General features: G+C 48.1%; 1 protein-coding gene across 4 annotated transcripts in view; it reads left to right on the top strand.

The window, feature by feature from the left end:
* The window catches only part of SCLT1 (sodium channel and clathrin linker 1), a 410,760-nt gene that overhangs the window by 110,241 nt on the left and 285,454 nt on the right, over positions 1–15,065 (top strand). For all 4 annotated transcript variants that reach the window (XM_063920346.1, XM_063920347.1, XM_063920345.1 and 1 more), the window contains exons 4-5: positions 12,850–12,905; positions 14,086–14,158. In XM_063920346.1, coding sequence (XP_063776416.1) covers positions 12,850–12,905; positions 14,086–14,158 — 129 coding nt within the window. The remainder of the gene's footprint in view (positions 1–12,849; positions 12,906–14,085; positions 14,159–15,065) is intronic.

Below are 15,065 nucleotides of genomic sequence, written 5' to 3'. Positions count from 1 at the left end.
AAAATAGGATTTTAATTACCTACCGGTAAATCATTTAAGAGTTTAAGAGTGTGGGCTGGCTCCTCCCTCTATGCCCCTCCTACCAGACTCAGTCTAGAATCTGTGCCCGAGGAGAAGGACAAATTCCAGAGAAGGATTTACACAGATAGTGGCGAGATTCATGCCAGCTCACACATATAAGGCAAACCAAGCTAACCGGCTTGAAACCTCAGCAACGGCTGACACAATATTACTTTACCAAGTAACAAAACAGTATTTAACCAAGAACTAAGCAGTACTGAACAAAGTAACCACTGCAGGATCACGAAGCGCTGGGCAGGCGCCCAGCATCCTCTACGGACTACGAGAAAAGGATTTACCAGTAGGTAATTCAAATTTTTCTCTTACGTCCTAGAGGATGCTGGAGTCCACATTAGTACTATTAGTATTAGAACTGATTGACCAAACTTAAGGTCCTCAGCGGCCAAAGTATCGAACTTGTAGAACTTTGCAAATGTGTTCGACCCAGACCAAGTAGCCGCTCGACAAAGCTGTAAAGCCGAGACACCCCGGGCAGCCGCCCAGGAAGTACCCACCTTACGAGTAGAGTGGGCCTTAACAGATTTTGGACACTGCAATCCTGCCGTAGAATACGCATGCTGGATAGTGAACCTGATCCAGCGAGAGATCGTCTGCTTAGAAGCAGGACACCCAAGTTCCTTGGGATCATATAGGACAAACAGAGAGTCCGATTTCCTGTGACGAGCAGTCCTCTTCACATAGATTTTTAGAGCCCTTAGAACATCCAAGGACTTTGATGAGATTGAGGAGTCAGTAGCAACTGGCACCACAATAGGTTGGTTGATATGAAATGCCGACACAACCTTCGGAAGGAACTGCTGATGTGTCCTGAGCTCAGCTCTATCTTCATGGAAGATCAAGTATGGGCTCTTACAAGACAAAGCCCCCAACTCCGACACACTGGCCCTTCTTGGCCAGTCCGGAGCAATGAGGATCGCTTGAACTTCTGTTCTCCTTATGAGCTTTAGAATTCTTGGAATGACTGGAAGTGGAGGAAACACGTACACCGACTGGAACACCCACGGAGTCACTAGGGCGTCCGCCACCACGGCTTGCGTGTCCCTCGACCTGGAACAATACTGCCGAAGCTTCTTGTTGAGACGAGAGGCCATCGTGTGTATTTGAGGTACTACCCAAAGGTCTGTTACCTCCGTGAACACCTCCGGATGGAGTCCCCACTCCCCTGGATGGAGATCGTGCCTGCTGAGGAAGTCCGCTTCCCAGTTGCCTACTCACGGAATGAAGATTGCTGACATCGCCAACGCATGTTTTTCTGCCTAGAGGATGATTCTTGTTACCTCTGACATTGCAGCTCTGCTCTTCGTTCTGCCCTGTTGGTTTATGTAAGCTACTGTCGTTATATTGTCCGACTGCACTTGAATGGCCCGATCTCGCAGAAGATGGGCCGCCTGAAGAAGACCGCTGTAGACAGCTCTTAGTTCCAGAATGTTTATTGGTAGGCTGGCTTCCAGACTTGACCACCTTCATTGGAAGGTCTCCCCCTGAGTGACTGCGTCCCAGCCCTGGAAACTTGCATCCGTGGTTAGAAGGATCCAGTCCTGAATCCCGAACCTGCGGCCCTCCAGAAAGTGAGGTAACTGTAGCCACCAGAGGAGTGAAATCCTAGCCTTTGGTGACAGACGTATTCTCTGGTGCATATGTAGATGAGATCCCGACTACTTGTCCAGGAGATCCAGCTGGAAGGGATGAGCGTGAAATCTCCCATACTGCAGAGCCTCGTAAGGGGCCACCATCTTCCCCAGAAGGCGAATGCACTGATGAACCGATACCCGAGCTGGCTTCAGGACATCCCGGACCATTGTTTGTATCACCAACGCTTTCTTCTCTGGAAGAAACACCCTCTGCATCTTCCCTGAGTAGATGGGTTGTGAGAACAATAGACTGTAACAGCTTCTCCTTGGACGATGCCTTTATCAGCAGATCGTCAAGATATGGAATTATGTTCACCCCCTGTCTGCGGAGGAGAACCATCATCTCTGCCATCACCTTGGTGAACAACCTCGGTGCTGTGGAGAGGCCGAATGGCAGGGCCTGGAACTGAAAATGATGGTCTAACAGTGCGAATCGGAGAAAAGCCTGATGCGGCGGACAAATCGGAATGTGGAGGTACGCATCCTTGATATCCAGGGATACCAGGAATTCCCCCTCCTCCAGACCTGATATCACCGCCCTCAGAGACTCCATTTTGAACTTGAACTCCCTCAGAAAAGGATTTAGCAATTTTAAGTTCAAAATGGGCCTGACCGAACCATCCGATTTCAGTACCATGAAAAGGTTTGAATAGTAACCTTTTTTCAAATCGGGTGGAACTGGTACAATAACCTATGACTCCACCAACTTTTGGATGGCTTCCTGTAAGACAGCCCTGTCTGCCAGCAGAGCTGGCAAGCCTGATTTGAAGAATCGGTTAGGTGGGAGATCTTGAAACTCCAGCCTGTACCCCTGGGACACAATATCTTGCACCCAGGGATCCAGGCCGGACAACACCCAGACGTGGTCTCGCCCCCACCAGCCCTACCTCCAGGCCGCTCGGTCCACCGTCATGATGAGGACTTTGGCGTACTTGAAGCAGTCTTCTGTTCCTGGGAACCCGCAGCAGCAGGTTTCTTGGATTTTGGCCAACCTCCCCTAAAGAAGTTGTTAGACGGCTTGGCCTTTCTTGTTTTAGCAGCCCGAAAGGACTGTGATGCAGTTGAAGTAAAAGGTTTCTTCGTAGCAGGTGCAGCTGAGGGAAGAAAAGGTGACTTACCCGCGGTAGCCGTGGAAATCCACGCATCCAACTCCTCCCCAAATAGAGCCTGACCTGTTGTAGGGTAGGGTCTCCACACCTCTCCTGGATTCCGCGTCGGCAGACCACTGGCGCAGCCAAAGTCCCCTATGAGCTGGGACAGACATGGAAGATATCCCTGCAGCCATCGAACCCAGGATTCCACAATAAATCCTGCAGAATCCTGAATGTTACGTGAAAACAATTCAACATCACTTTTATCCAATGTATCCAAATCCTCAAGTAACGTGCCTGACTACTTTACTATAGCTTTGGAAATTCATGCACAGGCAATAGTAGGACGTAGTATCGCCCTGTGTATATGGATTTGAGCGTAGTGTCAGTTTTGCGATCAGCCGGTTCTTTTAACGTGGTAGATCCTGGGACAGGTAAAACCACCTTTTTTGAGAGTCTGGATACAGACGCGTCAACTGTGGGTGGGTTTTCTCAAAAATATCATTTAATTCCTTAGACGCAGGGAAGGTTAGCGAGGCTTTCTTATTGTCTGTGAAGTAAGCCTCCTCAACCTGCTCAGGTGTTGTATCAGCGATATTCAACACATCTCTAATGGCCTCTATCATCAACTGCACCCCTTTTGCAAGAGATACCGTCCCCCGCAGCACATCCCCATCACCGTCTGCCGCGTCAGAATCTATTCCCGTGTCATCTTGCATAATCTGGGCAAGAGCACGTTTTTGGGAGCGTATCTGAGGGGGTCCTGAGGTAACAGAATCGGACCAAACAGCCATAGAGTTCTGTAAAACCTGAGTTGCAGACTCATTTTGTGCAACTCTAGTAGAAATCTGAGAAATCATACTTTTAAGAGAGGCTAACCACTCAGGCTCCCTTGCTGGTGACCTGCGCTAACACAGTGCAATCCTGATTACATGGAATGGGATCATCCTGAGAGGACATATCCTCTGCAGCATATGACACGGAGTCCCTGAACATAGCTTAATGGAGACCACAAACACTCCACACACACACACACCGGAAAGGGCAGACAGAGTTTCCCCGCTAAGAATGCCAAGAGAGTCACAGAGATTGGAGCCAACCCACACACAGCGCTTCAAGATAGGGAAACCCCTACCCAGCACTTACTGTGTACCTTAATAGGTTGCACAGTACAGATATACAGCCTTGCCCCCCCCCTCCCCCCCACCACCACCTTCTACAACCCCCTGGTACCGTATACAATAGCTGGAGTTGATATGGAGGGACTGCTCTCACTGACAGCGCTTCTGCAGGCAGGAAAATAGCGCTGAATGCTGCTGGGTCCGCTCTGAGGAGAAGCTCCGCCCCCTTACATGGCGCTTCTTCCCGCTCTTCTGAAGATTATACTGGCCTGAGGAAAAGTGCTGGCAGCGATTCCGGGACCCTGACAGGCTTGTTTGTCAGTGTAGGGTGTAGGCTCTGGCTCAGGGCGCCGCACTATGTGCCGCTGAGACCCGGAGCGCAGTTAGTACTGCGCTCCATACCCTGTTGCTGCTATCTTCACACCGGCTCCCTGCTTGCCAGGGGGTCCCGTGACTAACTCGCCACTGATCTTCTGGCTCTGTAAGGGGGTGGCGGCATGCTGCTGGGGTGAGCGATCCCCTGTGGCGGCGAACGTTCCATCCCCTCTGGAGCTCAGTGTCCAGTCAGCGGAGATAGTGGCTCAGACCCCACAGGGCGGACACTACTCCCCCCCCCCCCCCCCCCCTTTAGTCCCTCGAAGCAGGGAGGCTGTTGCCAGCAGCCTCCCTGTGCCTAAACTCTAACAAAAATAATAAAACTAAAAGAACTCCTGTGGAGCTCCCCTAGCTGTGACCGGCTCCTCTGGGCACATTTTCTAAACTGAGTCTGGTAGGAGGGGCATAGAGGGTGGAGCCAGCCCACACTCTCAAACTCTTAAAGTGCCAATAGCTCCTAGTAGACCCGTCTATACCCCATGGTACTAATGTGGACCCCAGCATCCTCTACAGACTACGAGAAAAGGATTCACCGGTAGGTACCAAAATTCTATTTTCTCTATCGTCCTAAGTGGATGCTGGGGTTCCTGAAAGGACCATGGGGAATAGCGGCTCCGCAGGAGACAGGGCACAAAAAAGTAAAGCTTTACTAGGTCAGGTGGTGTGCACTGGCTCCTCCCCCTATGACCCTCCTCCAGACTCCAGTTAGATTTTGTGCCCGAACGAGAAGGGTGCAATCTAGGTGGCTCTCCTAAAGAGCTGCTTAGAGAAAGTTTAGTTTAGGTTTTTTTCTTTACAGTGAGTCCTGCTGGCAACAGGATCACTGCAACGTGGGACTTAGGGGGAAAGTAGTAAACTCACCTGCATGCAGAGTGGATTTGCTGCTTGGCTACTGGACACCATTAGCTCCAGAGGGATCGAACACAGGCCCAGCCGTGGAGTCCGGTCCCGGAGCCGCGCCGCCGACCCCCTTGCAGATGCTGAAGCGTGAAGAGGTCCGGAAACCGGCGGCTGAAGACTCCTCAGTCTTCATAAGGTAGCGCACAGCACTGCAGCTGTGCGCCATTTTCCTCTCAGCACACTTCACTGGGCAGTCACTGAGGGTGCAGAGCGCTGGGGGGGGGCGCTCTGAGAGGCAAATATAAACCTTATACAAGGCTAAAAATACCTCACATATAGCCCATAGGGGCTATATGGAGATATTTAACCCCTGCCTGACTGGAAAAATAGCGGGAGAAGAACCCGCCGAAAAAGGGGCGGGGCCTATCTCCTCAGCACACGGCGCCATTTTCTGTCACAGCTCCGCTGGTCAGAACGGCTCCCAGGTCTCTCCCCTGCACTGCACTACAGAAACAGGGTAAAACAGAGAGGGGGGGCACATTAATGGCTATATATATATATATATTAAAGCAGCTATAAGGGAGCACTTAATATAAGGATATCCCTTGTATATATAGCGCTTTGTGGTGTGTGCTGGCAGACTCTCCCTCTGTCTCCCCAAAAGGGCTAGTGGGTCCTGTCTTCATTAGAGCATTCCCTGTGAGTTTGCGGTGTGTGTCGGTACGTGGTGTCGACATGTATGAGGACGATATTGGTGTGGAGGCGGAGCAATTGCCAAATATGCAGATGTCACCCCCCAGGGGGTCGACACCAGAATGGATGCCTTTATTTGTGGAATTACGTGATGGTTTATCTTCCCTTAAACAGTCAGTTGAGGACATGAGGCGGCCGGACAATCAATTAATGCCTGTCCAGGCGCCTCAAACACCGTCAGGGGCTGTAAAACGCCCTTTGCCTCAGTCGGTCGACACAGACCCAGACACGGGCACTGATTCCAGTGACGACGGTAGAAATTCAAACGTATTTTCCAGTAGGGCCACACGTTATATGATTTTGGCAATGAAGGAGACGTTACATTTAGCTGATACTACAGATACCGTAAAACAGGGTATTATGTATGGTGTGAAAAAACTACAAACAGTTTTTCCTGAATCAGAAGAATTAAATGACGTGTGTGATGAAGCGTGGGTTGCTCCTGATAAAAAGTTGATAATTTCAAAAAAGTTATTGGCATTATACCCTTTCCCGCCAGAGGTTAGGGCGCGCTGGGAAACACCCCCTAAGGTGGACAAGGCGCTCACACGCTTATCCAAACAAGTGGCGTTACCCTCTCCTGAGACGGCCGCACTTAAGGATCCATCAGATAGAAAGATGGAAGTTATTCAAAAGAATATATACACACATGCAGGTGTTATACTACGACCAGCTATAGCAACTGCCTGGATGTGCAGTGCTGGAGTAGTTTGGTCAGAATCCCTGATTGAAAATATTGATACCCTAGATAGGGACAATGTTTTACTGTCGTTAGAACAAATAAAGGATGCATTTATCTATATGCGTGATGCACAGAGGGATATTTGCACACTGGCATCTCGGGTGAGTGCTATGTCCATTTCAGCCAGAAGAGCCTTATGGACACGACAGTGGACAGGCGATGCGGATTCAAAACGTCACATGGAGGTTTTGCCGTATAAAGGGGAGGAGTTATTTGGAGTTGGTCTATCAGACTTGGTGGCCACGGCTACTGCCGGGAAATCCACTTTTTTACCTCAAGTCACTCCCCAACAGAGAAAGGCACCGACCTTTCAACCGCAGCCTTTTCGCTCCTACAAAAATAAGAGAGCAAAGGGCTTGTCGTACCTGCCACGAGGCAGAGGAAGAGGGAAGAGACACCAACAGGCAGCTCCTTCCCAGGAACAGAAGCCCTCCCCGGCTCCTGCAAAAACCTCAGCATGACGCTGGGGCCTCTCAAGCGGACTCGGGGACAGTGGGGGGCCGTCTCAAAAATTACAGCGCGCAGTGGGCTCACTCGCAGGTAGACCCCTGGATCCTGCAGATAATATCTCAGGGGTACAGGTTGGAATTAGAGACGGATCCTCCTCATCGTTTCCTGAAGTCTGCCTTACCAACCGTCTCTTCCGAAAGGGAGAGGGTGTTGGAAGCCATTCACAAGCTGTACGCTCAGCAGGTGATAGTCAAAGTACCCCTATTACAACAAGGAAAGGGGTATTATTCCACTCTATTTGTGGTACCGAAGCCGGATGGCTCGGTAAGGCCTATTCTAAATCTGAAGTCCTTGAACCTCTACATAAAAAAGTTCAAGTTCAAGATGGAGTCACTCAGAGCAGTGATAGCGAACCTGGAAGAAGGGGACTTTATGGTATCCTTGGACATCAAGGATGCGTATCTACACGTTCCGATTTACCCCGCACACCAGGGGTACCTCAGGTTCATTGTTCAAAACTGTCACTATCAGTTTCAGACGCTGCCGTTCGGATTGTCCACGGCGCCTCGGGTCTTTACCAAGGTAATGGCCGAGATGATGATTCTTCTTCGAAGAAAAGGCGTATTAGTTATCCCATACTTGGACGATCTCCTAATAAGGGCAAGGTCCAGAGAACAGCTGGAGACAGCTTTAGCACTATCTCAAGAGGTGCTAAGACAACACGGGTGGATTCTGAATATTCCAAAATCCCATTTAATCCCGACAACTCGTCTGCTGTTCCTAGGAATGATTCTGGACACGGTTCAGAAAAAGGTTTTCCTTCCAGAGGAAAAAGCCAAGGAGTTATCCGATCTGGTCAGGAACCTCCTAAAACCAGGAAAAGTGTCAGTACATCAATGCACAAGAGTCCTGGGAAAAATGGTGGCTTCTTACGAAGCAATTCCATTCGGCAGATTCCATGCAAGAATATTCCAAAGGGATCTGTTGGACAAATGGTCAGGGTCGCATCTGCAGATGCACCTGCGAATAACCCTGTCACCAAAGACAAGGGTGTCACTTCTGTGGTGGTTGCAGAAGGCTCACCTATTAGAAGGCCGCAGATTCGGCATTCAGGATTGGATCCTGGTGACCACGGACGCCAGCCTGAGAGGCTGGGGAGCAGTCACACAAGGAAGAAACTTCCAGGGAGTATGGACGAGTCTGGAAAAGTCTCTTCACATAAACATTCTGGAACTAAGAGCAATCTACAATGCTCTAAGCCAGGCGGAACTTCTCCTGCAAGGAAAGCCGGTGTTGATTCAGTCGGACAACATCACGGCGGTCGCCCAGGTAAACAGGCAGGGCGGCACAAGAAGCAGGAGTGCAATGGCAGAAGCTGCCAAGATTCTTCGCTGGGCGGAGAATCACGTGATAGCACTGTCAGCAGTGTTCATCCCGGGCGTGGACAACTGGGAAGCAGACTTCCTCAGCAGACACGATCTTCATCCGGGAGAGTGGGGTCTACATCCAGAAGTCTTCAACATGTTAATAGACCGTTGGGAAAGACCAATTGTAGACATGATGGCGTCTCGCCTCAACAAGAAACTGGACAAATATTGCGCCAGGTCAAGAGATCCACAGGCAATAGCTGTGGACGCACTGGTAACTCCTTGGGTGTACCAGTCAGTGTATGTGTTTCCTCCTCTGCCGCTCATACCAAAGGTATTGAAGATCATACGGCAAAGAAGAGTAAGAACAATACTAGTGGTTCCGGATTGGCCGAGAAGGACTTGGTATCCGGAACTTCAAGAGATGCTCACGGACGAACCGTGGCCTCTACCTCTGAGAAGGGACCTGCTACAGCAGGGTCCCTGTCTTTTTCAAGACTTACCGCGGCTGCGTTTGACGGCATGGCGGTTGAACGCCAGATCCTAAAAGGGAAAGGCATTCCAGAAGAAGTCATTCCTACCTTGATTAAGGCACGGAAGGAAGTCACCGTGAAACATTATCACCGCATTTGGCGAAAATATGTAGCGTGGTGCGAGGATCGGAGGGTTCCGACGGAGGAATTCCAACTGGGTCGTTTCCTACATTTCCTGCAATCAGGATTATCTATGGGTCTCAAATTGGGATCCATTAAGGTTCAAATTTCGGCCCTGTCAATATTCTTCCAAAAAGAATTGGCCTCTGTCCCTGAGGTCCAGACTTTTGTCAAGGGAGTACTGCATATACAGCCTCCTGTGGTGCCTCCGGTGGCACCGTGGGATCTAAATGTAGTTTTAGATTTCCTCAAATCCCATTGGTTTGAACCATTGAAAAAGGTGGATTTGAAATATCTCACATTGAAAGTGACTATGTTACTAGCCCTGGCCTCTGCCAGGAGAGTATCTGAATTGGCGGCTTTATCTTATAAAAGTCCTTATCTAATCTTCCATTCGGATAGGGCAGAACTGCGGACTCGTCCGCATTTTCTCCCTAAAGTGGTATCAGCATTTCATCTGAACCAACCTATTGTGGTGCCTGCGGCCACTAGCGACTTGGAGGACTCCAAGTTGTTGGACGTTGTCAGAGCCTTAAAAATATACATTGCAAGGACGGCTGGAGTCAGAAAATCTGACTCGCTGTTTATATTGTATGCACCCAACAAGTTGGGCGCACCTGCTTCTAAGCAGTCGATTGCTCGTTGGATTTGTAACACAATTCAACTTGCACATTCTGTGGCAGGCCTGCCACAGCCTAAAACTGTAAAAGCCCACTCCACAAGGAAGGTGGGCTCATCTTGGGCGGCTGCCCGAGGGGTCTCGGCATTACAACTCTGCCGAGCAGCTACGTGGTCGGGGGAGAACACGTTTGTAAAATTTTACAAATTTGATACCCTGGCAAAGGAGGACCTGGAGTTCTCTCATTCGGTGCTGCAGAGTCATCCGCACTCTCCCGCCCGTTTGGGAGCTTTGGTATAATCCCCATGGTCCTTTCAGGAACCCCAGCATCCACTTAGGACGATAGAGAAAATAAGAATTTACTTACCGATAATTCTATTTCTCGGAGTCCGTAGTGGATGCTGGGCGCCCATCCCAAGTGCGGATTATCTGCAATACTTGTACATAGTTATTGTTAACTAATTCGGGTTATTGTTAAGGAGCCATCTTTAAGAGGCCCTTTCTGTTGTCATACTGTTAACTGGGTTTAGATCACAAGTTGTACGGTGTGATTGGTGTGGCTGGTATGAGTCTTACCCGGGATTCAAAATGCCTCCCTTATTGTGTATGCTCGTCCGGGCACAGTACCTAACTGGAGTCTGGAGGAGGGTCATAGGGGGAGGAGCCAGTGCACACCACCTGACCTAGTAAAGCTTTACTTTTTTGTGCCCTGTCTCCTGCGGAGCCGCTATTCCCCATGGTCCTTTCAGGAACCCCAGCATCCACTACGGACTCCGAGAAATAGAATTATCGGTAAGTAAATTCTTATTTTCCTCCTGTCTGGACTGTGCCACTTTCCATAGATGTGCCTTCAGAAAACACAGCAAGTCAGCAGCTTTTTAACACGACCTGGGTTGAATAAACCCGGTCGCGCCATTCATACAGCAGCCAATCCGGTTAGCGGACATCGGTCGAACCCGGGTCACGACAGCTTGTCCCGACAATAACCTGGGTTATCCGCTTGGTTTGAAAGGAGTATAGCTAATATTTTCACATCTCTGCAGGCTGTTATACCTAGAGATTTATCAGCTACAGGCAGTAGTAAGGGTAAGATTCATTTGAACACCAGGGGTCCACTGCAAGGTTTCTTTTAGTATTGATGGGACTAGTCACATTAGTCTAAAACAGCATTTCCAAAATTGTGCACCACCTTATAGATGTGCCATGGCCTGGTGATTCAGTCTGGTCTAGATTCCCAAATTAAATTATTTGGACCGTACTATTCACCTCCCCCATCTCCTTTGCTTCTGTGTACTGCAGCCGGTGCATTGCAGAAGATGGCATTATAATGAGTCAGAGTGACTCATTAGTACACTGCCGCACTGTGGATCGTAAGAGGTAGATTTTAGCACCGGCATCCAGGAGTATGATGCGAAGACAGAAGAACACAAGTCCGAATATAGGTTGGAAAATATATATTTGATGGGAGAGATCAGTGTGAGGGAGGAGACCTGGGAAGGTAGGGATATTCTGTGCTAATGGGAGATCTTCTGTGCTAGGGGGAGGTGTGTGTGTGTGTGTGTGTGTGTGTGTGTGTGTGTGTGTGTGTGTGTGTGTGTGTGTGTGTGTGTGTGTGTGTGTGGGGGGGGGGGGGGGGGGAGCTGTGCGTGATGTATTTATATATACCTCAATACGGGGCCTTTAACTAGTATCTTACCTAGGGCCCCATGACGTCTTAATGCGGCTCTGGCCACGCTGTACTGGCGTGAGCCCTGGCCCCCTGCAATAAACAAACCTATGTTAGTTACACTGTAACTGTCACAGTGTGTAATGGAGTGCCTCTGCCTGCTAGCCACCTCATAGCCGAGTTTGACACTCACTTCAGGCGTTGACTCAGGCCTCCCTAGTACCTCCATCATTTCCTCTTCATCTGGACAATAAGCCCTGTTTTAATTAAACTCATAGGCCTACTGCTGGGACTGGGAATCTACACTTTGACCTAGCGGTGCCGCGGACACAATGAGGGTGCCATGAACCAAAACAGTTTGGGAACCTCTGGTCTAAAGTAGTTATTCACAGCCAATGAATGAGTCCTGCAGTTTGACATCTCAGAGTTTAGTACATTTTGTATGTTAGAACAGCCGGCCGCTTTCTGCCCTCCCAGTGTGTAAAGATGCCATGCGCATGCACGCGGCATCCATTCACGCTGTGGTAGAGAGCTTGGGGGAAGCCCAGCACCTCCGTGGATGCTTGGCACGCCCCCAACAGTGACACCGCCAGCCGCCCACGCCCCCTGTTTTATCGTCTGTGGGCTGAACCGCCCACTTTTATTACGTGAAATGACCACGCCCCTATTTTGTGACCACGCCCCTTTTTCGGCACGCGCGCGGCATCCCTCACAGTCCGGCGCCCTGCCCAAATCCTAGAGTGAACACTATGTTAATGTCTAACGACTATTACTCTTTAAAAAAAGATCTACCACAAATTAAAAAACAAACAAAGCACAACTAATTAATTATTTTCACCCCCTTCTACACCCGTTCTGTTTCTGCTAATGGGCGTGGTATCATTTCAGCTCGCTACTCCCGGGGTAGCAAGGCGCCCAACCCTTTATGCAGCTAAACCTGATTACTTTGGCACGATATGCTCAATAACAGGGATCACTTTGGAAAGGAGATAAGGCGTGATGTATCATTTGAATATCACCCAGTGCACTACTTGCCGTCTGAGGGGAATCACAGGGCCACACTGGCCATCCGGCTGCCTGAAAGCCTGGCTAAGCAGCTTCGCTCCTGGAATGTCCTGCAGTGGCAGCCCCTGATTAGCACTGCTCGGCACTCCTCTATCCTGCTTGCCTAATTCAATCAGGCAGTGGTATAATTGATGCCCCTCCTCTGTGTTGAGAAACTCTACGCTAAATGTAATTTTTTTTTTGGTTGAAACAGTGTAAACAAGATTCACTTCTGTTTAAATTGCTCCCTGGCAGTAACTACAGCCACATTGTTACTTCTATGTATATGTATGAAAAATGTGCAAAACAAATAATGATCTGGCACAATTTGAGTGATACAATGTTGGATTGAAGGTCATTTATTTTAAAATAAACCAGTAATCCAAACTTTTTTTCTACCTATTTTGCGTTTCTAGACTCATGAACCATTAAGGGATAATGAGACTGCAGCATCAAGTGTAACGGAGAGAAGGTAAACCTCACATTAGATTGAGAGCGTGCAACTGACCATCTGCTTTCAAACACATGTATTTATAAGAGAATGCAATGCAGAACGTGAGACCGCTCTTACAGAGTCATCACATTTATATATAGCGTGTGTGTGTGTATATATATATATATATATACACACACACACGCACACACACACACACACACACACACACACACACACACACACAAAATATATATATATATATATATATATACTGTGTATATGTGTGTATGTATGTATATATGTATGTGTGTGTATATATATATATATTTGTTATAATAATATAATATCTCATCTACCTTTATTTTTTACTTAGTGAGTTATGGACATTATGCAAAATATATTATTACCATTAGGAAATAAACAAATATGACCTTTTAAGGATATGTTATGGTATGCCGTTCAACATTGAATGCCCTGAGGGCTGCGTTGCTGTCAAATTGGGGGAGTGGTTGCAACGTCAGTGGTTGGATTTGTAAAAGAAAAAAACAAACAAAACAAATTTTGTGAGGCACATGCCACAAATAGAGATGGAACTGTCCTCCAAAAGAGGGACAGGTTATAGAAACATTCAAAAGAATCAATCCGCATTAGAGACAGATTGTACAGCACCGCATTATGGGGGTAATTCCAAGTTGATCGCAGCAGGAATTCTGTTCGCAATTGGGCAAAACCATGTGCACTGCAGGGGAGGCAGATATAACATGTGCAGAGAGAGTTAGATTTGGGTGTGGTGTGTTCAATCTGCAATCTAATTTGCAGTGTAAAAATAAAGCAGCCAGTATTTATCCTGCACAGAAATAAAATAACCCACCCAAATCTAACTCTCTGCAAATGTTATATCTGCCTCCCCTGCAGTGCACATGGTTTTGCCCAACTGCTAAAAAAAATTCCTGCTGCGATCAACTTGGAATTACCCCCTATAGACAGATTGATGCTCATTCAGGTGCAGTCGCATAGCGTCTATTGTATGCACATCAGTCATTGTATTCTTACCGCGCATGCGTCTGAGCCGCAGTGCGCATGTGTAGCAAGTGAATTGCGGTCGCACCGAGGAATGAGTTGCAAAGTGAGTGACAGGAAGACAGCATTTGGAGGTGGGAGCGGGGAGTGGTCGGATACACTCATCTTACGCAATCTTTCCTCTTTCTTTCTCTAGAAATGTAAATTTTCTGATTGGAGAATTTGATAAACAAAGTGAAGAAATGAGCGAGCAACTCCATTTTTATCAGGTATTAACTTCTTGTATTGTTCCCGTTTAAGATGGCAGTAAAGGATCAGTTTGTCGTCCAGTGTTTTATCTTTATATCTTGGAACAGCTATCATATCTTAATAGATGAAAATGTCTTCTGGTGGTAGGACAGTGGCAGTGGCTTATATTGCAGTTTTACTATGTAAAACTCTGAAGCAGTAGGTTTACTGGAGCCACAGATAACTGTATATGCAGCAGTTGAGTACTGGGAATAGTTGTGCAAGAACATCTTTATTCATTGTCTTTTTGCAGCCCACCTCCCTCCGCCTACTTTATACCACATTCAGTCTCATCAGCGCTACACGTGTCTAACAGGAAAGTGGATTGCATTGTTATCAATGCAGCTGGACCAATCAAGCGCATTGACAACTAAGCTAAACAGTCAAGCTTGTTTCCGCTGTTGGGATAAATTTGTGAATACAGTACATACAGATGTGTCCTCATACATCTAACCTTATTAAGCCACATAGCGTAAGATGCCTGGCGTAAGTGAGCCATCCGGTGTCGGGCGTCCTATTTCGCGGAAAATGTGTCTTCGTCACAACACAGTGTGACTAGTACGCACCAGGAGACTTTGTTGATTCATTTTATATATGACATGTTACTGTATATTGTGTGCGACTGAGTAAGTACACTTGTATTGGAAAACAGCTGCGACTGCTGCATCGTGGCACTTTGTGTACAGATTCAGAGACTCAGTCGTACACAGATATACAAGTGTTGCATATCAAATTAATCAGCACCATTTCCTGGTACATCGTACAAGCGACTAAGATGCACTTTTTTCAAAAAGATGCCCAACCCTAGCAGAGTCTCATAGGACCTGGTGCACCAAGAGGGTCCAAGATGTGGGACATCCTGCAGTTTTATTAGCTGGAGGGGGGGGG

This window comes from Pseudophryne corroboree, chromosome 1 (assembly GCF_028390025.1).
Source record: "Pseudophryne corroboree isolate aPseCor3 chromosome 1, aPseCor3.hap2, whole genome shotgun sequence".
Lineage (NCBI taxonomy): Eukaryota > Metazoa > Chordata > Amphibia > Anura > Myobatrachidae > Pseudophryne > Pseudophryne corroboree.
Note: the sequence above shows the minus strand (reverse complement) of the source record. Positions and strands in the feature narration are given on the sequence as shown.